The sequence below is a fragment of the Scatophagus argus genome, chromosome 10 (assembly GCF_020382885.2).
Source record: "Scatophagus argus isolate fScaArg1 chromosome 10, fScaArg1.pri, whole genome shotgun sequence".
NCBI lineage: Eukaryota > Metazoa > Chordata > Actinopteri > Scatophagidae > Scatophagus > Scatophagus argus.
This window is the reverse complement of record NC_058502.1, coordinates 4,191,068-4,218,258: the sequence shown is the minus strand read 5'-3', so window position 1 is coordinate 4,218,258 and position 27,191 is coordinate 4,191,068. Positions and strand designations below refer to the sequence as shown.

Below are 27,191 nucleotides of genomic sequence, written 5' to 3'. Positions count from 1 at the left end.
TCGAGTAAATGAGTTACTGTCCTCTGACCATCATCGACTGGAGTCCTCATGCTGTCTTTTCTATTAGGCAGTGATGAGTTTCTTGTTTTGTGCTTCCACCTTGTGGTTTATCTGGGAACTAACACCACGAGCTCAGTCCATGTTTTGAAAATGATTCCCACAGCATTTGTTCATTTGTCAATCTTCTCTCGCCTTGATGAGAGAAGGAGTCAGGGACACGTCAGGGAGGGCAGGGTGGGAACGTTTTACCCCTCCGAAGACGAGCCACCATGAGGACACCAAGGAGAACTGCAACAAGACTCCTAACAGCAGACACATAATACTGAGGGTGAAATGACGTGACTGCAGCCAGTCAGTCACTCCTCAGGCAGGTCGATGGCAGCGAATATCAGTCAGATCAAGTTACTTTGGATCTTATTAATGAAAGGCCAATTGACAGAAGTTCCTTTGATTACAGATCAATTTCAGTCCCTTTGAGTAAATTTGCCTTTTAAAAGTGATACAGACAAAAGCACAGGTCATTTAAAATAACACCAGCTGCACTCATATCACCTAAATGAGTTCTTTCAGTGGAAGAACAACAAGACGCTGAACCTCATCACTGCATATCAAATCTGTTTCTTTCCTGTGCAGCTTCCCTTGCAGACAGCAGCTTTCTGTGGCCCAGAATTGTGAATAAACGAACCCATTAGAAAATCCTGCAACATCTCATTTTCCAAGTTAATTGTCACTCTTTAAAACAGAGAGTGCAGCTGGTGTTCAGCATACAAAGTCCCGTGTCGCAGCCATCCCTCTCCACCACCACCCTCCTCCTCCTCCTCCCCATCCTCCTCCTCCTCTCTCGCTGTCTCCCCCTGCAGAGACCCAACCGGCTGTCCGGTCCGCCCCTCTCGCTGCTGCTATGGCCGCGGAGGCTGCCGGTCGGGTTGATGCCACGGCCGCTGCTGCAGACTGCACCGAGATTGAGGTGAGGGTAAGATGCTCTTTGAGATATTTCGGGTTGCTCTCTTTGCGAAACCGCTCACGTGTGAGGGCGTCCGTTGACAGCAGGCCTTTCCAGTCCCTCGCACGGCGCTGCAGCAAGATGGAGAGAAACTCTGCAGGCTGCACACCCGTCGCAGCAACCTCAGCGATTTCTGGAACGTGGTTTTCGCACATTATTTGAGGCTTAGAATAAGGGTGGCTGAGCTTTACCTTTTTAGCAACCTCACAGAGAAGGGGTGGGGGGCGTCACAACTGCTGCGGCCGTGAAGCTCACATCCTGTGTGTGTGTGTGTGTGTGTGTGTGTGTGTGTGTGTGAAAGAGAGAGTGCCGCGCTGATGCGAAAGCGAGAAGTGAAAGTGCAGCAGCTGGTCGGTCGGTTGATGTAGGTTACCGAGCCTCAGCTTATAAAATATCCCGACAGCAGCCAGCCTCTCAACAGTCTGCGCCTCGCTCGCCTCGGTTTGTGCCGGTTCCGGAGAGACCTGAGCGCGCCTGTCAAGCCCGTTTTTTTCCCACTTGGCGGTGACGCAAGTTGGCAATAACTTGGCAGGCAAAGGTGAGTATTTTTCCTGATCAACAGAGCAGAGCGGAGCCGCATATGAATGGAAAGAGAAGCTTTGTATGGCTGATTGAGATGTTTGACAGGCGAGAGTGTCCACCAGAAGAGCCCGCAGAGGCGCAGCGTGTGTGTGTGTGTGTGTTTTGTCCCCTTACAGGCCTGTTCCTGGATGGGACTGCAACTGAAGCCTCTTTATTTTACTGCGTTTCTCTTAATTCTGTACTTGTATTAAACAATCGAGCACTTGAAACGTCAAAATCACAAATTACCAGAGCAAAGTGATGTCTTCAGACTGCTAGGATTACACACAAAAGGACAAATTCCAAGGAAAGACTAAAAAGTGAATCCAACAAGCCTGACAATCAAACAGTAGTCATTTTTGTGCAAAACGCCCACACAAAAAATACAATTTTTCAGCAAATCAGCAAACACTTCAAGAGCATCAGTACAAGTCAGATGTAAATAACACTGCACCTCCCTCTGAGTTCTGAGTAAAGCCACTTGTTACAGACCATGCAGAAGTGTGGTGTGTGTTTGTGTGTGTGTTAGGTGGGTGTTCTACCGCCAAAAGCATCCATGCTCCACCTGTCGGCTTGTTAACTGAACCTGTTCTTCCACTTTGCATTTGCTGGGCTGAGATTTTTCTCTCAGCTGATTATCACATGCTCTTCAGTTGCTGTCTTCAGTCCGTGGACTCACTCATCGGCCTCTCTTCATCCTTTCCACTTCCCCCTTTTGCCTCCATCTTCTGTCATGGTGAGTGTTTGCTCACATTGCTGCTTTATCCTCCATCAGGTCAACATTTGCCATCACTTTGTTTTCCTGTGTATGAGTTTATCTTTTTTTTGACAAGCGTTATCTCCGATGACGCTGATGGATCTTAACTGGGTTTAAAGTGACCTAAAATGATCCCAGCCTCCGGAGACTGTGGTCTAATTCATGCAAAATGAGGGTGAGATCTGTCTTGATGTATATTTTGCAGATGTAGGCTACAGTGTCAAAGGTGAGGCCAACCAAATGTGTCAGATTATGCAATGCAAGATCCCTAATCCCCTCACTGGAAAATGAGAGATGCTGGATTAAAGGAGGGGTTTAGTTGGAGACCGGAGGGAGGGGGAAACCCGTGAAAGAAGGCCGTTATTAGAGATTTCTGGGCAAAGGGATTGTTTTAAGACCCAAATACTTCGTCTGCTGAAGCTTGACCAGATGCAAAGAAACTACCAGGAATATCATAGTAAGAGAGAGCTGGTCTGGTATGTTGCTGCCCCAGAAGTGAAATTAATCTTGGACTCTTGGGTGAAAGGGCAATTCGTCTCTGTTCTTGAAGTGTTTGCTGATGTGTTTTTGTAATGCAGAAGTGCATTTCGCCTCACTCGTTTGAGGTGATTTAACAGCAGTCAGTGTTTTGCTGTGTAACAAAACCAGCCAGATGTGGTGACAAAACGGGAGAATCTGAGTTGAGATCCTTGTATTGAACGACACAAACCTTTTCCTTGGTGTTTTGGGGATGATCACAGCAACGTCTTGCAGTTGTTAAAAACAAGTCTTGTCTGACTGGTTGTTTAACTGAGGATTTGTTCATTTTAACACTTAATTTAATATGTAGGGAAGGTTGTTCCCCTGTGGCTTTACAAAATAAAGGAAGAGATTCCTTGTATGCGCATCAGTAAAGCTTATTCTGCCTCTGGCTGAGGAGCTGTAATGTCTGGGAAAAGCAGGTGTAAGATTTGCAGCTTTAGTGAAAAACAAAGAGGGAAATGAGACAGCTTTGGCAGCTGTTGTAGCTGATATTTCCCCCATGGCTTTGTGACTAAAACAAACTGCAGCAAGTTAAAAGATGCATTTAAGGAGCAGCTTTTTGTCCTGTACTACGAAACAACATCAGAAAGCAGAAGATGAGAAGATATGATGACAGTATTGTCTCACAGCAGACATTCTTGTTTTCATTTTTGATCTGTTCCATTAACTTTGTCAAAATATGTTTTTTGTCCCACTCGGCTTTATTGCACATCTTAAAAAACTACTTCAATTTAACCACCAAAATCCCAAAGATTGACCTTCACAATACCAGAAAGCCTTTTTAATTGAATCAGTGACATTTTTTGATATTCTGATATTTTCTCACATAAGACCTCAGTTCTTGGAGCACAAGTGTATGTATGAATGAAAACTTAATTTTGTTCTGAGGATTAAAGAGTTTAGCATCATAAGGCGTATGTGATTATGACATACGTGCATACAGTCGATAATATACTTGAACTGCATCATCTCATGGGTTATGATTGTATTCCTGTGCCGTGACAGATTTCTCTCATCAGCCTCATCAGGTCTTGTCACATTTGCTCAGTTTATTTGGTGAAAACTGAGAATAATCAGAATATGATCTTGCACACAGACAGCCATCAGGATCTCTTGCTGCTTAACAAACCATCTCCTCCCTTGCAGCTGAAGGAGGGGACCATGAAAGCTGATTTGGAGGCTTCTCTGCCTGCTGGACAGGAGGAGTTTGCGATCTGCTGCCGAGATGTGTGCCGGTCATACGGCAAACTGAAGGTCCTCAGCAACCTCAACCTGAGTGTACCACAGGGACAAATGTGAGTGGGGAGCACTGACTCAAATCTGTCATCACTGCTGTGGTTTCAGATCGTTTGATAAAACATTTATCAGTTTGTCTCTTTGTCAAAACAAAATCCAGCCTCAAAGGAGAATTTCTCTTCATCTGTTCTTGTGCTCGTTTTTTTTTCTTGGACTAAACCCGTGTTTTTTCAAAAGCGGTGACAGGGAACCCGGAAAAAGCCAAACGAGATAAACAAAAGTACTGAAAAGGCAGTAAAACTAATGATACCTATCTTTCGATAAGATATACTGTACTTTGTACTTTAAGACATCCACCTCCACCTCTCCCCTTGTAGCAGGTATTGTCTCAACATGCAAGTGTGGCCACCATTCTCGGGTGTCCAGGCCTTGGCTGGAGCCCATCTACTCGCCCTCTCCTTTGTTATGTTTACACTGCCTGATCAAAATCTCAGTTTCCTGCCAGTTTCCTACTTTATCTGCTCCAAAGAGCACTGAGAGGAAAGGCTGAAGGCATCATCATTGTGAAGAAATTTACAGTATTTTATCTCGGTTAAGAGCGAATGTTTATTTATTTCTTTTTTGGCTTATTAGTCCAGCTTTAAGTTCTTGGAATAACTGAAATCCATAACAAATACCTTTTGTTTTTCATATGGTTGTCAGTCATCCTCCTCTGTTGTTTCTCTGCACGAGAGCTTCATAAGAGAGGATTTATGCAGGCTAGTGCAATACAGGATTGCTTTTGTCAACCATATCTGCATTCCTGAAGTGACAAAGATAAGGAAGATTGAGGAAGAAAAAAAATCTTGAGTCGTTTAAGGTTGTTTAGCAGTGCAACAGGCTTTTTCACTTCTCTGATAGGCTGGAAATGTGCCGAATGACTAAACTGGATATAGTGTTACACCTGGAATGTAAACAGCGCAAATGAAGCAGAGTCCACATGATCTGTTTTTTGTTTGGTCAATATGAACTCATGAAGAATTTTACATTATGCTCATGCAAAAATTCATTCTTCTGACAGCGTAGATTTCATTCTTCATTTTGTTGTTTTGAGTTTTTACATTGATAAACAGGAAACATTGACCTCTATTAGCTCTGTTTTTGGTCTCCACCGACTCTGCCGCTAGCTGTGTCTGATGGTTATTCGGTGTTGAGCACGTAGCTTGGAGCAGCTCACACTGATGATGAATGATTTGTTTTCTTTCTGCTCCAACTGTAATGAGTTTTAAGCAGTCAGGTAAGAGATTTCAGGATCAGATGTTCTGGGTGAACACAGCGAGAAAAGAAAAAGACCAAAAGATTCTCATGAACACAGCACACGATGTTATACTCTAAACTTGTATTGCTTTGTTCTTTTTGACAGTAACTTATACAATCTAATGTGTACTTTGTTAAGCTGCCTAAAGGCGTTGTTAGTTTTATCTAAAGTAGTCATCTGGCTATCTTGAGATGCTTACACAGACAGTATTCGCTCTCTTTAAACTCTCATCTAAAGTGCTTTTGATTCTGTGCTGCAGTTATGGCCTTTTGGGACCCAGTGGGTGTGGGAAGACCACACTTCTGAAATGCATCGTGGGAACTCTGAAAATCTCGCGGGGTCACATCATGGTGCTGGGAAAACCACCCGCGTTCCCTGGTCATAACGTGCCAGGGAAGATGGTTGGATACATGCCGCAGGTAAACCCCACCTCTTAAAATGTATCTTTCACACATTAAAAGGTGAATTTGTGCTCACATTAAGGCTTTCCTGGTCTTACCTGTATAAATAAACCCATCGCAGTGTTGGACTAAAGATGCTTAAAATATTTGAAAGATAACATGTTTCCAAAAACACTTGATCTAACCTAAAAACCAGATTCCCCGTTGCAGCTCTCTGTTAGCATTAAGTCCAAACACTCGGCTCTACATCTAAACATCAGTGTGCCGGTGAAGGTTTTTAAGCACTAGTGTTGTGTAAAGAACAATCTTTCATATTCATGTCAAGGAGCTGATGATTACAGCTCCAAACAGAGAACTAAGTGCCTTCCCTGGGGCGTCTTTAGTTTAGCCTCTGCTGCAGTCAGGGACCTGTAGCTCAGTGGGTCTCATTACTGTCAAACGAGGCTGATGACACGCAAGGCATATGTCCTCCTGTGTGTAACCTGTATGTCATATTGATGTCTGTGACCCAGAGAGGAGGAAATGTGACACCTCATCTGTTTCCCTCTGTGCAACCGTTGCACCACTGTAGTGCACTTGGCTTTCGGTTGTCTGAGGCCGCAATTCAGAGATAACTAATTTCTTCTTCCTCTTTGTCTCAAATAGAAAAGTCAGCAATATATAATGTGTGATACTCATTTGTTGTTAGAGGGAAATGGCCGTATGGGCTTTTGTTTAAGTCCTCGTTCCTGCTAGATTAAATGTTTTCCCAATAAATGTGGGCAGTAATTCTTTCAGGGACAGAAGCACTCTAAGAAAAATGTTTACTCGAAGGTGATCAGGAGGCAGCAGTGCAGATACAAATCAGGATATCAGGATGAAGAGCCAACTTTGTCTGGGTATTGATTTAGATTCTTTGTTCGTGACATAGAGTATCAGAAACTGTCAAGTATCAAAAACTAGCTTTGAATATCAAAGTCCCTGCACAGCTGCTTGTGTGTAGAAAATGAACTTCTTTTCGACACAAGTTTGGGAAATTTTAAAACTACACCCAACGCGTGGAAGCTACAGATGAATCGGTGAAGAGAAGGACGGTTTGCAACTCAGCTGATGCTTCTGTCATCTTATTGCTTCAGCTACTCTACTTCTATACATACCAAGTATCTTTGTGTGGTTAAGTCAGGGCCGTGGTGATGGTCCACGTGGGACTCGAAAATCTGCAGTAGCTTAAAAATGCTACTGTTAGATGTGAGTCCGCACACACAAACACACACACTTTTAAAACGTTGTCTTTGTGTTTGGCAGGAGCTGGCCCTGTACAACGAGTTCACCATCAGTGACACCTTGACCTTCTTTGGGCGAATCCACGGCCTGACGTCGAAGGAAACCCAGGCACGCATGGATTTCCTCGTTGACTTCCTGGATCTACCTCAGAAGAACAGCCTGGTCCGAAATCTCAGGTAAAACCGCGTGTAGTGGGAGACAGCATGAGCTTAACATGAGCATGAACTTTGATCGTGGGGTTTGTTGCTGTATGACTGAAAGGAGCTCCATTTTGTTGCACAACATATCGCTGTATTCACACCAGAAGCTATAGCAGGTACTTTTAGACTTTTTGTGCTAAGTGAAATACACAGCCATATTATTTATAGATGTTGTGTTCAGGTGTGTGTAGCCAACTGAAACCAAATGCAGCATATCTCTAAATAGGAATCTAGTTTTCTACAGTTTATACAGCTGTATGCAGATGCCTGTGGACTTTGAAACCTGAATTACCTGAATTAGTGTCCACGCACAGACGAACACAATCTCTGTCCTCCACGGGTTGTAAACTCAGCCCATAAAATAATAGGCTGATGAGACCTTGGTCTCATCGGTTCCCTGCCAGTTTTCTGCTGCTGATGTTTCCGGCAGCTCGTAGTGTTTAAGAAGAAAAATGTTCTGTTAAACTTCCACTATCTGCCTCTCTCGTTTCTATATGTTCCACAAGGGAAGATGCTGTAACTGCATAAAAGGAAATGATCAAACAATGCAAAATAAAAATGTAGTGTGTGGCATTTCACCATATATTTGCGATGGATCTCTGCTTGAAAATGTGACTTTATTCTTTATGCCAAATCCTGGCTGTAAGATGTGAGAGAAAACTGATATGCTGTTGCAATCTGTCGGGCACCGATAGAGAGATCCATAATGATGTTTTATGGCCCTTTTATGTTCTGCAGATGAATAATGTTGTTTCGACTCTTGATTCAACTCCCTGATTGTTTACAAAGACCCCTCTGTCCGCAAAGAGGCCCCTCAGACCAGCTTTCATTAGCAGTTCGTGCAATATTTATGTCATCCGTGGTGTAACAGCCATGTTACTGAGCTGCAACTAAAACTCCTACGTGCAATATTTACAGGTGGACTTGCTGTAATATTAATGTGTTTTAGTTCAGACCTTGTGTCTTGGCTTTATGTTAAAAGTATTTAACATAATGACATATTTATTTATAAGTGAAGTGTTTATGATCTTGCAACAGGCTTCTCCTCACTTGTTCTGCTGCAGCTTTATGTGACACGCGGTCCATGACACATAATATGCAAAGTATTCCTGGTATGAGTAAACACTCAGCATTGGTCTCTGCTTCAAAGGATTCTTTTGTTTGTCTTAAATACAGTGTAGGACCAAGTGTTTTGTGATCAATTAAAAGCTGTTATCAAAATATTAATACAATAAGATCAATTTGCCATAACGTGTCTTCCCCCCAACATCCCTTGCTCAAGACTCGTTGTTTTCCTCCGTGTTGTCAGGCAGGTTTGTCTTGCAGGCGTCCCCACCGCCTCCCTCAGGAGTGAGCGGCATGCATACAGGCGAGGTGTATTACCAGTTACAAAGCAATTAGGAATGTGGGGGAAGATTCACCTTTGGCTCTTTTTGTGCCCTCATGTGTTTCCTCTGTGTGTTGCAGTGGGGGTCAGAGGCGCAGGGTGTCTCTGGGAGCGGCTCTGCTTCAGAATCCAGAGCTGCTCATCCTGGACGAACCCACTGTGGGAGTGGACCCTGTGCTCAGGGCCAAGTATGTCTCTCTCTCTCTCTCTCTCTCTCACACACACACACACACACACACACACACACACACACACACAGAGCTGTTCTTCAAACTCATGTCTGTCTTGTTAAAGAACATCCTCATGTGAACTAACAAAAACATAAAAACCTAAAAGGAGACACTGGATTTACATAGAGGAAATATTATATACTGACTGAACTCACCAGACCTATATGATCCTGGCAAAATAAAATATTTTAATTCTCTGTATCCTTAGTTATTAATGTGACAACATATACATCTTCCTTGCAATTATTTCTGGTTTTCATTTACTCGGTATTTGTCACTTTTACAACACAATACTGAGAGCAGAGTAGAAGAAAACTGACAAACCAGCAGGATGGAGTTTATTCTAAACTAGGAGTGAGTGATATGCAGTCTGCCACAAAAAAAAAAATCATGAATAGAGAAGTGAGACATTTTATTCAGCGGGGACAATTGAAGAAGTCCATAAAATGACATCACTCAGCTGCAATGGAAAGGACAACATTTAAAGTCTAAAGTGATTAATCAGTAACCCAAATAAATCTTTTATTTCATATTGGTATTATATTGACTGATATGGCACTGATATATTGCCTGCCTGCTTGAATCAAAATTACTTCAAGAGATTGTTATCTTGTAGTCTTGTTGCTTGTTTGATTTAAGTTCAAAATTACTTGCATGAGAAAAGCTAATTAATATCACTTTACTGAGAACAGCAGATACTCGTCTGTTAGTGTGAAGACGCTCCATCAGTGTTGAAAATATTGAATCTGATGGGTTTTGTGTTGCACTTTGCACAGGGCGCATTAGACTTCACCTTGACCATTTGCATTGTTCCAAAATGTTAATAATACCATCAATGTCCACGTCTCCAAAATGGTGGTTCCAATATTACAAAATGACAGCTGGGAAAGAATTAATAATAACGTGTTCTGGAAAAGCAAGCCTGGAAACCTTTTTGCAAGCGCGCTGCCCTCCCTCAGTGGGTTTTTCCAGTCTCATTGTGTAAAGCACCACAAAGCCTCAAATCAGATGGCTGGCAGCCAAACTGCTGCTGGCGAGCCTTTGAGCATTTTCAGACCACAATTTTCGGAAAAATCTATTAACAAGCAGGTCAAGTCTTGTGTAATTTGTTTGGTTTCTTTGCTCTCCTTTCTAGGATCTGGCAACATCTGGTGGAGATTGTGAAGACGGGGAAAGTGTCTGTCATCATCACCACACACTACATAGAGGAGGCCAGGCAAGCCAATGTGGTGAGATAATTGATGTGTGCATGGACACGAAACACACACACAGATAACACACAGAGAACCCGCATGCATGTACATACACACTCAAGGACAAATTTAACATAAATATACACTCACAAGCAAGATTCAGGACATACTGCTGGAAGATCAAGAGAACAAAGCACCCACAGTAATCATGTTTTGTCCCTTCATAGAAAAACAATGAGTCCATTGATGTCTGCACTGTGTCAGTATGTTAGATGAAGTTTATTCTCTATTAGCTGTGACAGGAGGGACAAAACCTCCCGCTGAACGAGAGTAAACAGGAAAAAACTGTAGAGTTTGAAGCTCTCCTATGTCTTTGTTTTACATTTTACTGACAAAGCAAAGTTTTCTTACATTTTTAGTTACCAGTTCATTTCCTTTTGTTCATAATTTGTTTCCGATTCATTATTCACTTAAATATTTTTCTCCTCTTCATATTCCCTCATTAGAATGAACTAAAGTGCTGCAGTTTATTTTGAGCGTAAATACACGATCGCGCTGCTGTATACACTCAGTCGAGCACCAAATGTATTAATCCATCGGTGAAAATAGTCCACAATAAAGTTCTATTGCATCTGCAGAAAAATGTAATGCCAGCCTTATGATACTGATACTTATGATTTGTTTACAAGAATGTTAAGATCATATTGCACACAAACATAAAACTGAACTGCTACAAAAGTTATCAATTATAGAACTTTATTGGTTATGATGGCTTCATTTTTATGATCTTATCATGGTGCAAGAGATGACTCATCTGGACGTTGAACTTTTGCAGCTGCTGATTGAAATCCTTTCTCAAAACTTTGCGTAGTCTGAACCCCCATCCAGTGTACCGTGTTGAAACAGAGAGAACTGGAAGTAACGCAGACAGACTTTTGCCACAGAAAGCATTTTCAGGTTGTGCACAGTCAGTAACGCATTTCACTCATAACCACGCCAAAATACAACTGGCTGCAAGTGGTCTCATAAAGAAGACCAACACGTCCCCACACAGCATGAAGGATACACAGTTAGCCTATGGCTCCACATTTCTACAATACGATTAACACCCATGTCACCTTAACAGCTTGTCAAACTAAGGCTTGGCTCTGCATAAACCCAGACATTCCATGAGTTCAGTCATTGTTCCACCAGTAATCTCCTTTGTATGTTAAGTCCAGAAAACTGAGTGCCTTACAGGTGTAAGTTTGTCCTGTGGATTGGCTGCCACCAGGCTACATTTGCTTTGGTTTCATTTAAAGGAAGCATGTAGTTCAGCATTTTGTGAAATATGCTTATTAGCTTTCTCCTGGGAGTTAGACCAAATGATACCACTCTCAGCTCTCTCCCAGTTAGCCATCAAAATAGGACAAATTCTAGTACAATTATGTATGATTTACATGCTAACATTAGCAACTGGATAGCCTACAGAGCTGGAGGTTGTGTATGCAGTGTCACTGTGAGCATGGGACTGCTGTAGTAGGCTAACATTAGCTAGCTGATTAATCACCATTAACACCTACAAAATGTTCTTTGACTGCTTGTTAAAGCTTCATGTGTCATTTTGGATTTCTACCCGTTTAAATACAGAATATGTGACAAATTAGTCTGGAGGCTTCATGAAAACATTGGAAATGGACTGAGTAACATAGCGAAATTAATGCAAGAGTAATGTAACTTGACTGATTTCATTACACTTTAAAGCCAGCTGATTATTTTGTGCCTCGGTCGGTTAATCCTTATGCAAGCAGAGATGCAAAAACGTTGTTGAGAGTCAAGCTAGTTGTTCCCTGCTAAGCTTTGTGCTAAGCTGAGCTAATCACCTCCTGGCTCTAGCTACATATTTAACATAAAGACATGAGAGTGAGATCAGTCTTAATCTAAATCTTTGAGATATGAAAAAATGAAAAGCTCAGTCATTTGAAAAGAATTTAAGAAAACAGGCAGAGTTGTAAGGTAGAACCAAAAGCTCCACTTCTCTTCTGTTGCACAGAATCCTCCATCACTTTGTGAAACACAAAACCAGAATGTTTTTCACACCGTGTCTCCTTGTCACCCGCAGAGTTGAAAAAACAACCCTATAACCTCCTCACATCAGCATCATTGTGTGAATATGTGCCTGGTTTGTCTGTGAATGGACAGAATAAGATAAAATTAATATTGACCTCGTAATAATTTGGGGATATCACTGTGTTCACACCTGTGTCCATAAAGTCCATAAAAAGGACAAACAACCTGCTTTTCTTGTCATGGTCTCAAGTTAAGACAAAACGTTTTCTGTTGGTGACAAAAGCCAAAACCCTGTACCTTTATCACTCCAGATACCCCATGTGAAGGCTGACCACCGGTGTGAGCATGTAGACCTGTTTGTGTGGTTTCTAGATTTCTGTACACACTGATTGACTCTTACCTGTGAAGCTGCATACCTCAAGCTTTTTCTCAAAGCTGCACAAAAATGAGGTTCAAGGTCATTTTGGCCTCATACTGATGCAGTTACACGTAAAACCAGTCTGACTGCTCAGCTCCATTTAAGATTAAAAGACTGGTGAGGTGGAAGACTGAGTGGGAATGAGTTGGATTTGATTATTTATTTCTCTTTGTGAGTGTTTAACCTTGACAGAACTGTGTCAAGTGAAGCCACACACAGTACAACAATGCATCACTTCACAGGAATGAACACTTGCAAGGTCGTGTAAACATGTTTTCAGACTTTAACAACGTAGAAACTGCAAATTTTATTTATGTCATGTGTGACCCACTGAGGACTTGTCGAGGACCGGGATCTCTTATTTCATTTTTGATTTTGTGTATTGTCATGTACAGAGGATGACATCATGTTTGATCCACGATAACTGGTGGGAGGCAAGAATAATCAACTGTCTGCCTACTATTTTGCAAGAATGTCGGCCATGCCTTTACTGAACAAACATTTTCCTGTCTTCTCTCCAGGTCGGTCTGATGAGGAACGGACGTTTGCTGGCTGAAGCTCCTCCAGAAGCAGTCATGAAGCAGCACAGTGCAACAGTGAGTACATATTGACACCCAGAGGTGCTGATAGCCAAGGCGAGGATGCTGTGATGTGACCAGAAAGCAAGGCAGTTTTAAATACCGTTAGCACACTTCATAGCCCCGTGTAGAGCCAAAAACAATCATTATTTATCAAGTAGACGGATAACCGATATTTGATATACATTAGCTGTAAAATTTAAATATTGGTGTCAGGGTTATAATAATGAGTGATGGAGTGTTCCATTTACTCTTATTATTCTTATTGTTGTTATTATTTAGTGTGTGATTTATAATTATTATCAATATTGTAATTACTGTACCGAAGTACAGTTTTGAGGCCCATAATTGGCCCATCTGTCATGCTTTATATTATGACAGCAGAGTAGGATGCATGAAGGCATTTTCGCACAGCTCATCGTAAACTACAACAGCAGCTAAAAACAAAACAAAGTGAAGCTTATTGGACAAAAATCTTGACCACATTTGCCCGCTGTGTGTACATACTGAATACCGGCATTCTGGTCACCCTGTTCACCCACATCACTTCCTGCTGCAGACCCTGGAGCACGCCTTCCTGCAGCTGTGTGAGGCTTCGGACGGGGAAAGCTCCAAACGGCAGTCCAGTCTGCAGGAGGGGCCGCTGGAGAACAGCCAGTCATTCGAGAGCGGACGGGACGAAAGTCGGCCAATTCTCGGGATTGGACCAGGAGCTGCAGGGGAAGCGCCCAAATATTCAGGTACTACACTGATATTATTGCAGTTTATGACACTGTTATAAATCAAGTTTAGCTGTGATACACCAAATATGAGCATTGTCCGTAGTAGTCAGTGCATGTTTACATGCTATTTTGTTTGTGATTCTTGTCTTTTTGGTGTGGGAAATACATAAATATTGAGCAACGTCATATACTGTTTATTGTCTGTGTTCAGTGGACTGGAAGGTTCGAGCCAGACATGTGCTGCCAAAGTGGAGAAACATCGCAGCCCTGATGATCAAAACGCTGGTGCGGATGAGGAGAATGCCAGGGTACGCTGTAGGAATATTTCATTGAAATGTTTAGTAAGTAATAGCAGAGGTTATCGTGAGCGACGTGTTGTTGTGGCGTTTCTGAATGTTACCCCTGTGTTTCGCAGCTCCTTGTGTTTCCAGTTCTTGCTGCCCGTCATCCAGATCTCTCTGATCTGTTTGTGCGTTGGAGGAGACCCAGAGGGGATCCAGGTTGCTGTGGTCAACAACGAGACCTCCCCTTCCGCTTTCAGCAGATCACTGCTCTCCTTCCTGGACAACTCCAGCATACATCAGGTATTAACTCGGCCTCTGGAGATGTAGATATTAATACACATCGGACACGATGATACTCTGTTGTCATGTGTTTATGTGTCACAACCAAAGAGGAACTGGGTAATTTCTCTGTCAAATCAACATGTCAGACTGTTAGTAGATTCAAATTTATTTTCTCACATCATTCACACCAGGTTGTGAATTTATACATCAGTCACATTGTTGAATTAGAAAATGTTGAGTGGCTGTTGTGTGTTTGAAAATCAATTCTGTCTGCCCTGTTATATTTAATTTGATATTAAGCAAGTGAGTTTCACTTCCATTTGCAGCAGAACAAACATTCAGACTTCCATTTTCTAGGAAATCAGTGAAAGGTTGTTTGTCTGTGTGACTCAAACCACAAACTTTTAATACCCTGTATAACACACCCCCAGCAGGTCCACTGATGCTGCTCAATAACACTGAAAGCTCTGAATGTGCTTCACTGGTTGCAGTCTTTTAAAAAAGATTAAAATATAGTGTATAATATATAAATTATTCTTGTTCTATATCTATGCATCCGCAGGTTCCATTGTCCCATAAGGATGCTTTTGATGGGATCTATAATGGAGAGTATTGGGGTGTCATTGGCTTTGGCAGCAACTTCACCAGCTACCTGACAAAAAGGTGAGAGACAGCGTTACTTTCTATGTCTCGGTCATCAGCTTATGGGTCATTTAATAATCAATTAATAAATGCCAGAAATGGTTGCATCATGATGGCTTGCAGGTGACATTGAGAGGTCACAGGTAGACAAGGTCACACACTACACATGCCCGCCAGCATCAGCAAGAAGCAGCCACTTCGTACGGAAGCAGGAATAAGTAGTTCTGTGCTGTGCTCTCTGAATTTTTATGTCCTTGTCGAGTTAAAAAGTTGCTGAAGAGGTCGATAGAGCAAGACAGTCATGTCTGCTTCAGTGCCCCTTGCTGTAACTAGCTGTTTTTATACTGTAAGTTGCCGTGTGTTCACGTCTCAGGGCCACCGTATTAAACGCTGCCACAGGAAACGAATGACGTGGATTTCCCAGGAAGCCTGCATGTGAATGTAAAAAACTGTATTTCAAAAATGAAGTGCCAGTAGCGCGAGTCGGACCTGTTTGTGACTGGACATGTTGAGACATGTGGAGTCTGACCCTCACTATGTGTCTGCTGAGAAAGCGTGTCGAGTTTGTTCCCAGGCTTGCATTTCCCTCCTCAGTCGGCTCACCTCTGATAGCTTTTTAATGAGTGTCACAGCGCAGACTGATGCTTGTGATGTTGTGCGCCTGAAGTGCCGATGCTGATTGCAGAACAGACTGTGTGCGTCAAAGGGATTTTTAGGAGTCATACAAAACCCACAGAAAAGCAGACCGGCTCCATCACAATGCAGATGTGACGCACAGACAGCATTCCAGCTGCCGAGCAGAGACAAACTCATCACGCAGAGAAACATGAGAAACACACACGCTCAACTCTTAACCCCACCGCACACACCAGCATTGCAGCTCTAAAGATGACGTGTAGGTTGATCAGTCCTCCACTTTGATCCTGAAATATCTGAAGAGCTGCTGGATTGATTGATCAGACATTCATGTTCCCCTCAGCATTAATTGAAATAATTTTGGTGACTTTCCACGTAGCGCCATTACCAGGTTGACCTGAATACACTGCATTGATTTGCGACCAGTTGTACTACTAAACACCAACATGTTAACATTGTCATTGAGCGCATGTTAGCATGCTGAGTATTTATAAGCATTTCTATAAGTAGCATCACAGAGCCGCTGGCTTCTAGCTTCTTGTGCATGAACACACACATGGAACAATCTGGAGTTCAGCGTCTTGCTCACTGACGTTTCCATACATCTCAGTAGTGGTGTATAAAATCCAGTAAAGAAGACTCCAGTGTGTGATTGCCCGACAGTGAGGAGGTTAGAAACAATTTTCTCTGCTGCACCTAATCCAGATAATACAGTGTGACTTTGTTGATGCGAGTCAAAACCAGTTGCAATAGGAGGGAATTCCCTCATCATGTGGAGGAAGGTGCCAGGGGCCTTAAGCGGACACAAGTCATCTTCTTTATGTCTGCTGACAACTACATTATAGTGCGAAGCCATTTGTTAAGTGCTTGACCGCTTGGGTTATGATAAAGTATGACTTAGTTTTCCCACAAGCGTAAAATATTTGACTCACTTTATCACGGGAAAACACGCGCTCTTAAAGCTGACTGAAGCTGAAAGTAAAAGACAAACTAAAAAAGAGGAACTTGAATCTATTTTGAATTTCCTGAAATGCAGATGTTAGATTTCCTTTTTCTCTCTTCTTTGTTACTTTTGCCTTGGTCTTCTGCTCTTACTGTCTCTCTGTGTCAGAAACACGTAAACACACACAGAAATCAGACTACACCAACTCTCACCTGTGAATTCATCATCCATCATGTGAGGATGAGTCAGCTCGGGCAAAGGCCATGTGTTGTTGTTTCAGGAGTGAATTACAGTACTGTGTGGACTTGTGGACTGTGTGTGTGTGTGTGTGTGTGTGTGTGTGTTTAGCAACACCTGGGTAGACAGTCTGGTCCTTCCTGTCTGTAACGCACCTGGTAGGTCACAGCTTAGCGCCGACCAATCAAACGCTCATTCTGGCTGAATCATGTGCCGCTCATGTGACTCACCTGAGGGGAACAAAAGATGTTTTCTCATGGTGCTCTAATAAGCCTTCGTAAGGTGACGAGTTTGTCCTCGTTCATTTTCTGTTCATTATTGTGTGCAGAAGGCATGATGGGTAAGGAGCCAATGCAAAGCAAGTGTAAGGAATAGCTATTATTAATAATTTGTTGTTATGGGCATTTTCCACTATTTTTCTAACTTTTAATGGGCATAGCAATACATTAAGTAATCAAGAAAACAATAAGAACATTAATTGATAATGTAAGCATTAGCTGCAGCCCTGCGGAGCTGTTCTACAGGTGCAAATATTGTTGTGTCTGTAAACAGAAAGTAACTAATTAAAACACAGAGTTCTCTCTCTCGCTAAGTGCCATCTGCCTTCATGTACACATGTCTGCCTATAGACTTCACGCACACACAAAGATTGGAACAGGACATGGTGGTTGTTACAGAGATATTTAAGAGTTTGTTACAAATTAAGGGAGGAAGGCAAGAGGCGATTAAAGTGGTTAGGCTTTCTTGTCAAGGGAAACTCAAGGCCTGACTTCACATCCTAAACAAATTTAAATTCACTAAATCTTCAAAAATGATCACATCCACACTCGTGATCACACTTGACAAGGCCACAGGAACAGTGAGCCTAGCTAACCCTCCATGTTTTATTTAGATTAATGATAACAACCTTTTGCTTGGTTGTCTTTTTAGCTTCAAAACTTAGCTGTCGTCCGTTTTCCCTTCATTAGGATTGATGTTTTCAGTCAAGAACAGTCACATTTAGGCCAGCGTAGAGCCCCAATTAAAGTGTTTGACTGTTTTATTATCACATAAATCTACTCTGCTCCACCTCGGTCGAGTTATCTTGTAATCGTTGAATATATTTGTAAGCTCAGGGAGGTTTTTTCAGATCATGAACGTGTCCCTGATTTTGCAGGATGATGCAGCGGCAGGTTTCAAGAGAGGTGGTGGATGGAGGATCAGTCCACGTCTGGCTGGACCTGACGAGTAAGATGCAAACGCTTCTGACAGTTTGTTGTATTTTTGCTGAAAGTGGTCAGACATTATATTGAACAATGACAAATTCTTCATGTTCCTTGTGTTTAATAAAACTGTAAGGATTAACATGATGTGCAAGTTCTTTAATATTTAAAAGACATCAGAAATGTGTGGCCATATATCTGAAGTTGTTCATCTTTGCTTCGTCTAGATCAACAGATTGCCCTCATGCTGCAGAAGAAACTGCACGAGGCCTTTCAGGTATGAAAGTCTGTGCGTGAATATTCAGATGTTGTCATTTTTCTCAGAGATACGATCAGAAATCTTTCAATGCATCCAGTACATAAACAGGGCGTCTGACAACATACGCAGTGTGGCTTGTATAAACCAACACACGTGGGTCAGCACAGTCAAACGTAACATAACACTTGATATTAGCTTTAGTGTCACTACAGCAACAGTATGTTTCCAGTATCAGTATAGACAGTGGTGAATTATGGCAAAGCCCTGATGCAGTATAAGTTACACTCTGCCATCCTTACACTTCACATGTTCGAACATTATCTTTAAGCTTGGTAAAACTGTTACTCTGTCCTCTGTTTGCAGGCTTTTGTGGATAACAAGTTGAGCAGTTTGTCGTACCTGGCCGCCCTGCCAATAAAGGTAAAAAAAAGGTTTTTGAAAGAGAAATAAATGAGTGTAACTGCAGCTTAGAAATGCATGAAAACAGAAGAGGCTCGACTTTAGGAACAAGTTCATGGAAAATTGTGTTTCTATTGATGTTACGTTAACTTTAATCCTTTGCTGCTGCCTCTGCTGCTGTCGTCTTGTAGTTTGAAGAGCCGATCTATGGCAACCAAAACACAGACTTCACTACGTTTGTGACACCCGGATCTGTGCTCAGGTCAGTATGATGTGGACTAGTTTATCCAGTATGTGGTCAGACAGTTGTTATCTACCAATACAGTAGCTACCAGAATTAGCTGAAAAAAGCTGTTTATTGACTTTTCACTCCCCTTTTGGTAGTTTAGTTATGGCGAATGACTGAGATTGTATTAAAACTCATGGTGCTAATGATAAATATAGTGTTATATCGTAGTAGGTCAGTAACCCTGCACACTGAAGCAGCTAGTCTTCTTTAGCTACATGACGACCTGCCATTTAACTTCCTCTCTGGCCATCCAGTATCACCTTCTACCTGGCCGTGGGTCTGACAGCTCTCTCCTTTGTCCTGGAGAGGAAGGAGGGGCTTTTGGACAGATGCTGGGTCGCAGGTGAGAGGTCAAAGTTCACACTCTTCATACAGTCCTACAAAAAGTGGTATTCATACATACATATATATAAAAATACCTGCGATAGAGTAGGCAATATTAGTGCACGAAGACTCCTATAGGAATCCTGATTGTTTGGGAAGTTTGTTTGGATGTTTTTTTGGGTGATAATATGTAAGATGTTTGCTCTTAATTTGCAGATATATTTAAATCCTTTGACATTTAATTTATTTATATGAATTCAATCAGTGCATCTTTTAAGTGTAATGTGAGATGTGACCAGTAGGGGGAGTAATATGATCAGAAGAGAATCTTGTTTTGTTTTGTTTTGTTTTTTACTCATTATGGGTCATTGAGTTTAGAGTTCTAAAAGAATTAATTAATATACTGATGGAAACTTTATCTTTGTAATAAACATTTAGATTCAGATGAGAACGAATGCATCAGTGTTAATGGTGTTTTACTTCTGATATCAGAGCTTATAACTGAAAAATAATGCGTTGTTTCTCTCTTTTGTCTTTGTCTCTCCACCAGGTGTGAGCTCTCTGGAGACGATGCTGGCTCACCTCTTCTCTCAGCTGTTTGTCATCAGCGTCCAGATCATCCTGCTGCTCCTCTTCATCCTCCTCGTCTTCAAGGTTCGACAGACACACACGCTTTTCAGATAAAATGACACTTCATCGATTGGGAAACAAGTGTTTTTCAACAGTAAAAGTAAGATACACAGGGGAGAAACTGACAGCAGGATGATATAGAATAAGTAATAAGAAAACTAAAATAACTAAAGGCCTGGAGAAATGTTTGACTATATTAATAGTGCTGACTGACTGATTGATTTTCACAGACACACAGGCACACATTCACCTCTTTGCCAATACTCATTTGCAAAACCAGACCACAGGATTAACCCAGTTTTCCCCTCATTCAGACCACAACGCCCTCACTTAATGTTAAAATGAAGCTGAAATCCTAAGGTAGACACACACACACACAATAATATTTCCAGTTCTAGTTTACCACCAAACTTGCTGTTTAAATCAGTTTTTCTGAGACTGGAAGGCTCATTAAAAGAGCTGAAACCTCCTCGAAGGTCACTGCATGCTGATGTGATTTGGTCTGTGCAGACCTTGAGATGTTGAAGGTTAATGTGTCACACGTCTGTTACCCTGCTCATTTGCATTTTCACGACATTGTCTGAAATCTGACATGACCTACAGTACGTGTGTGTGTGTCATAATTATGTTAATGATAACTTTAACCATTAAACAGGCCTTTATTTTCCAACATCCTGTTCGTGCTTTTCTTCAAAACACATGAGCACATGAGAGGAAATAAATCTTCTTCCAGCAGAGCCTGAAGGTCAGCAGGGTCAGGGTGACTGAGAGAACAACAAGGCAGTGGGAACATGGGGTTTTTTATTGATTTTCAATAGACGTGTATGGAATCAATAGGAAGAGAAGACACTCAGACCAGAGAGGATACATATCATCTGTGTGTGTGTTTGTGTCTGTAACTGTGTGTTGAGCCCATGCAGACACATGCTTTTTATGGGTGTGTGTGCTCTCGTCTTGGTCAATTAATGTGTGTGTGTGTGTGTGTGTGTGTGAGCGTTCATGTGTGTGTTAATTAAGGTGCTGAAGTCCAAAGAGACCACCGCTGCATAAATCACTCCCTGCGTTGGCCGTATCCAGGGACATATCCAGGGATTGCTGTGGCAACCGTGTAGTCATGTGGCCTCTCGGTGCAGGTCTATTTTTGCACGTTGTCAGGGGAGACGGATAGTGTCTTAACACACTGAGCACAAGTGCAGCAACACACACACATGCGCGCACACACACACACACACACCAGTCGTACAAATTCCTGCAGATTCTGCTCAAGTTATCATCTTGAATCTTCTGAACTCAGACTTTTGTCTCTGTTTTGATTTGATTGTGAACAGTTTCAGCGCCTCTGCTCTGCTTGGGCTTTGCTGTGTGTGTGATTCACAGCCAAACTTAATCAGCAATGACATTTCTTTTCATTTCTTGTAGTACTTTTGGCTGAAGATCAGTGTAGAACATCACAGAGTCTTTCTGTCTCTGCAGGCTTCTCCCACTTTCCCTTTATCTGTCTTATATATCGGTTTTGCTGCAACTACAAAGGACTTTATACAAGTTATTTGTTCTCAGATGCAGTAGTGCTCTTTGTTGTGTAGGTTGTGTGGCAGAGACTCTTTTAAGATTTACACGTTATGCACCACGCAGACATTCTTATATCTGTGTGCTCTGCTAACTGATCACAGTAGAAAGTGTACAAAGTATCACCATCGTCAGTGAGTGAAGATGAAAAGGCTGTATTTGCTACTGAATATTCTAAAAAGTTCGTAGTGAATGTTCATTTATATCTTGCATGTAAATAGAGTGTGCAGGCCCATGACTCCTTGTCTCTCTCAGTTTTCACCATTTTACTCCACTTTTAGGTCCACTACTGATGTGTGGGTGAGCCTAAACTTGACCAACCTGCCTTAGTATGTCATCTTTTCCCACTCGTCTACCCCCATCTTTCTCTTTATCTCTCTCTCTTACCCTGCAGATGCCCAATGAAGGCTCCTTGGTGCTGGTCATAATTCTGATCGTGCTGCAGGGTGTCACCGGCATTTCGTTTGGCCTCGTCATTTCAGCCGCGATCGACGATGAGCAGAATGCCAACCAGGCCGCCCTGGGCATCTTCTACCCCAACCTCATCCTCAGCGGTAGGCTCTGACCAGCAAAAGTAAACCTGTTGTGATAAGGTGTTCAGCTGTTCAGAACACAGGACTGAAGGTCCATGTGAAACATCACAAGAGGGTAAAAACAAGAGAAACCTGAGATTGTTTAAATGCTTTGTGGGGTTTATTATTATAGATAGAACATGGAGACACACGCTGTATTTCAACAGCAGGTGTACATGACGTCTTACACAGTATCCTCTCTGTCCTGCTCATCAGGTATCATCTGGCCCGTGGAGTGTATCCCGTATCCTCTCCGCTACCTCAGCCTTGTTCTTCCTCAAACCTACGCCTCAGAAGCCCTTCGCTGTATCATGTACAGAGGTGATGCACTCGCACACGCTACACAACACTCATCGGTTTCATAATGTTTCAGCCGCTGGTGTGTAGAGGCATGCACACGGCTCAGGTGGTTGCACACAGCGTAGTCAGTATCGGCCAATCGTCTAAATCATTAATCAGCTCTGGATCCAGTGTAACTCAGCTTCCTGGAATATGAGGTATAGCGGTTTCCAATCTTTCTCCTTCTCTCGACCTCATCGTCTCTGAACAATAAGAGCTGACGACAGCCCCGAGCTCCCTCTGCGTTACACGATACACACCAAGCACAGGAAGTCAGGGCAGCCATTTCCAGTTTGAAGACCTTATCATGGAGGTGCCGTGGAAGACGAGACACAGGCAGAAGTCGAGAGAGTTGGAATTCAATTCAGCAAATGAACTGAAACTTTTTTTCACTGATTTACTTTACCTTAGTGTCCAATCGCGTGTGATATTCCTGTTTTGCTTCATACATGCAGTCACTACAGCCTCGATGAACTTGTACACAGATAACAGGAAGGTAACGTGTGAGATATTGATGGTTTTTACTGTAAAGGTGCCGGTAGGTAGAAATTTCTAGTCTTTATGTTAAGCTAACTTATTTTCTAAAAGGTATTGCTTTAGGACTGCATCTTATTTTGTAAGTTCTTGTACAGCTGATTATGTTGGGATAACATTTAATATTTTGGCAAACACCAACAGCCAGCTGTCCACTCTGGGCTGAGCCGCGACGTGTCCAGCTTTGGCCTCACTGAATATAAATCTTTCCACCAGGTTGGGGTCTTTCTCGGTTCATGGTGTGGCGAGGCTTCGCGGTCACCCTGGGCTGGAACACCTTCTTCCTCATCCTGGCCACAGTCATCTTAAAGCTGAGGACGTGACAGCCTCGCCCCAGAGAACCTTCTTCAGTGCGGGGACAGAGCCGACAGGTGAAGCCAACGACTCACCTGGATGGACCGGGGCAGCAGAGAGCAGGAGGAGGGAGGAGTCACTGTGATTTAACGGACTGATGAGGATGATGCATCGGTCTTCCTCCTCCAAACTGTCTGTCTCACACACACACACGCACACACACCCACACCAATCGGCTGCCTGATCCTGCAACAGTTGCTTTGGCCTGTTCGAGCACGAGTGAAATTTCAAATTGCTGCACATACACAAAATGACAGAAGCACATGCACAATATTTTTTAAAATGGCCGTTAGCGTATAGTCTTACAGTTTGGTTAACCTATATGTGCAGCCTATTGAAACTCTTCACTCAGAATGGGCCACAAACCAACTCAGGGTCATTTTTTTATTTCTGGTTGCCCTTTGTCTTAATGCTAATAGTGAGATTTAGTGGTACAGCTGGAGGACAATGGCTTTCATCCTTACAGCGACATAAATGTCAACTATAAAATTGTAAGAAAAGGAGTCAGCACAACAAGAAAATGTGAAGATGTTTTATAATTTTTGTTTTTCATTTTTTACATTTTTTTTCATTTACTTTACAAGCAGACAAATTAAGGAGCAGATTGCTTCATGTGGAATCCCAGCTTAGGTCTCAAAGTGCTGATGGCTGCAGACTCACCCAGTCAGACTTCACACAACAACAGTGTCTTGTCTTGCTGCTTCCTTGCTTGTTATGTCTTTGTTCAGATTTACGTCCTGCCTGATGTGTGACGGGAAGCGTTACCAGGTGCTCGCTGTTGCTGCTGTTGTTCTCAGTTCAGGTTGACGATGTCCTCCATAACTTGTGTTTGGTGCCTGAATCTCCTGAAGGAGGAAAAAATGTGGGGTTTGACGCTGGTGATGGGAAAAGGTTCGTACTGTGTCGTTGTTTTTGATCACGCTCCACTTTGCTGGGCGGAGTGGAGGCTGTTGGACAGATTTCGTCTCGCAGTTTGGGTGCGTCGTGCTCTGCAAGCTGTCTGCATCCGTGCAAAACATGTTATATGTTTTACACAGCAGTTTGAAACGGCTCATACAATGAGTCTCCCACCAACAACACAGAACAAAAGCACACTGGAGTATTGCTGTTTGGGATTCGACGTGTTGTGGAGATGTGCCTTTGGGATGTCATGGGGAAAAGGGAAGAAAAGAAGAATAACTTTCAAATGTAGACCACCATAGTAGTTGGATTGGAGTCAAGGTAGAAGGAATGGGAAACAAAAGACTGAGTTTGTGCACAAATAATCAGTAGTGAGAAAGGCCACATTTTAAAATAACTCTTTAGAGTACTTGAATTAGTTTTATTGAATATTGACATTAACATTAATATTAACACCAGAACATTATTTCGTTTTTAAAACCATAAGACACTATTTAGATTTATTTTTCCAGTAATAAGTGAGATTTTCTTTTTCATGTTTTCTCTTTTTTTCACTTGAATCAGAAAGTAACGTATGGTTGAAAAAGCTTATTGTGAAAAAAGTAACCAGTTAGAAAAAATTATATGCAGCTCGTTTCTTTGCATTTTACTCATCTCTGTAAGGACAGAAAACATATTGATCTCCAAATCAATGAGCTCTCTGACTTGACCACGTGCGTTCTGCCTTTAAAGGAATAGTTCCACCTTTTGGGAAATAGAAGAGAAGATCAATGCCCCTCTCATGTGTGCTCACTAAATATGAAGCCAGTTAGCTTAGCTTAGCATAATAAGGGGGAAGCAGCTAGCCTGGCTCTGTCAAAAAAGATGAGAAGATTTGTGGGGGGTTTTTCCAGGTGTAGGAGGTCCTCAAAGTCACTGGTCCCTGCCAAGACATAGTTTTATTTCACTTTACATATTAAACAAAGAAGATGTAACAAATCAATTAGCAAGCTTTAGCAGTGACGTTGGCTTCCGTGTGCTAAGCTAAGCTAACTGGCTGCTTGTTGTAGTTTGATATTTACCACACAGGCATAAGAGGGGTATCATCTTCTGATCTGACTCTCAGCAAGAAAGCAAATACACCCAAATATCCCAAAATGTTGAATTATTTCTTTGAAATTAAGAACTTTTGACTCAATCCAGCATCACATGTTGTGCCAATCTCATAAGATTTTAAAAATGTTTACATTCTTCTGATAAATCAGAAGTTTTGTTTGTTTGTTTTTTAGCTGGAGGTGTTCACCCAAGTCAGTTGTAGGACTAAACGCCTGCATGTGTTGTGTTTAAACGTGTTGCCGCAATGCTACGTGTTGCCAGTCATATTAATGCAGTGAAGAATTTATGTGTCCAGTAAAAGGATAAATAACGAAATCTGGAAGACTGTAAATTCCTTCGGTTGGTTTGCATTGGTTTGGGGACTAATGGTGGAGATATTTGTGCAGCAGGTTGTGCGTGATGATGGACGACAGCTCCCCGAACTGTAAATCTGCTGTTGTTCTGCTGTACATTCATCAGAGTCCCTGTTGCACATTTTTGGGGAGATTGTGCTCTCGTTTGATAAACACCAGGGAGCATCTTGTTCTTACAGGAATGCTTTTTATCACATTCATATGACACCAACAAGGACTTCACTGTATTTTGCCAAACTGTGAGGATACATACTGTAGCTCTGTTTGTATTCTTACCTTGACGTGGAGTCGAACATGAATCCCGCGTCCTGGTGGAATCACCTACGTGCCTCATTCAACTCCCATCGCACAATAATTCAACTTTATAAAATAAGTTTAAACTGGTGGACAGTCTCTGGTGAAATGATGTGCTTATGTCAACGTACGCTTTTTGCTTTTTGGACAATTAGTGGACAATTGTGATATTACTGCGAACAAAAAAGTGTTAGATGTGTGTAAGACTGTCTATGATGTGTTGCTTTTTGTTCTAAAGTGCTTTATAACATATATATATGTTCAATTTTAACATTAAAATAACTCCAGTCAAAATTCTATCTGCAAACTAAACAACTAGGCGTTGTGTAAAATCAAACATGTTGGAGCAAAACATGACAAACAAGCTGATTAAACTGTTCCACTCTTTTATTGTTCCCATAATGTTGCTTAGCAGAGTCTCATGAATGAATGAGGATGCCCTCTCTGTGTGATTTATGCCTCTGTTGTTTATCTCTGCGGTTTGAAGTGGGCGAGATGCTTGGAAAAAAGAGAATGAAAATCCGATGCCAGTTGTTTATATGGCAGGAGAAGCGGAATCAGTCAAATCTGCTCTAACCACAGCCATGCAGTCCTGATGAAGCAGAATTATGAGCGTTAAACTCTTTATATCTATGGTTGTTTTTACCAAATGCAGGACTGTTCAAAGTGGGGACTTGGGGCTGAAGTTGGTCTGCCATAAAGTTCAGTCTGGTTTCTACTACAAATAAAAATTCTAATGTTTATGCTGTTATTTTGTGAGGTAAGAACGCTTGATAAATAAGCAGGATCCATTAATTAATCATTTTTTAACATCCGATGTAAGTGACAATTAAGGGAACCTTCTATCCTAGCATTAAGTTTCAGTTTTGGCCTTTGAAGGGAAAAAGCTTTAAGGTGGATACAAGTCTAAAATGTTCCTGCACCTCCTTCGATGTTTTCTTGAACTGTGGTCTTGTTCAGATTAGTCAACGCGCAGCCACTTCTTAACTTTATCTCAGGCTGTTGCAGTTCATTTGAACACATTGTGAAAGTTTGCGTTGCCAGGATTTTCCACTCTGCTCCAAACTCCAGTCGACTACCTCCGCTGTCTCTCCCCAAAGGGCATGTTGAGCATTTACACTCCTGTGTTGTGACATGTATGCACTGTGATAGCAGACAAGCTTAAGTGAAGTTCTATTCATGTGTTTTGAAACAATAAAACCTTGCTGAAAAACCCTCCCTTTGTCTTGTTCTGCATTTC

At 42.0% G+C, this 27,191-nt stretch overlaps 1 protein-coding gene across 2 annotated transcripts; it reads left to right on the top strand.

Annotated features, from left to right (window-relative positions):
* The first annotated feature begins 257 nt into the window (after positions 1-257).
* Positions 258-27,167, top strand: abch1 (ATP-binding cassette, sub-family H, member 1). 2 transcript variants are annotated; one of them, XM_046401485.1, is made up of 20 exons: positions 258-973; positions 3,990-4,138; positions 5,636-5,795; positions 7,062-7,216; positions 8,708-8,815; positions 9,993-10,086; positions 13,039-13,113; positions 13,655-13,835; positions 14,029-14,125; positions 14,233-14,401; positions 14,946-15,046; positions 17,998-18,068; positions 18,271-18,320; positions 18,666-18,722; positions 18,893-18,963; positions 19,245-19,333; positions 19,865-19,968; positions 21,905-22,064; positions 22,299-22,403; positions 23,172-27,167. In XM_046401485.1, exons 1-20 carry the CDS (start codon positions 902-904, stop codon positions 23,276-23,278), a joined length of 2,175 nt encoding a protein of 724 aa, XP_046257441.1. In that variant the 5' UTR covers positions 258-901; the 3' UTR covers positions 23,279-27,167. The 2 variants fall into 2 exon arrangements, with proteins under 2 accessions (XP_046257441.1, XP_046257442.1); XM_046401486.1 differs by lacking the exon at positions 258-973 and adding an exon at positions 1,300-1,541.
* Positions 27,168-27,191: the final 24 nt, after the last annotated feature.

Excerpts from the sequence above, each read along its gene's own strand:
- abch1 (XM_046401485.1), top strand. The coding sequence starts at position 902 with ATGGCCGCGGAGGCTGCCGGTCGGGTTGATGCCACGGCCGCTGCTGCA. Across the intron at positions 14,402-14,945 it reads ACAACTCCAGCATACATCAG|GTTCCATTGTCCCATAAGGA; the intron begins GTATTAACTCGG and ends ATGCATCCGCAG. Across the intron at positions 18,964-19,244 it reads ACACCCGGATCTGTGCTCAG|TATCACCTTCTACCTGGCCG; the intron begins GTCAGTATGATG and ends CTGGCCATCCAG.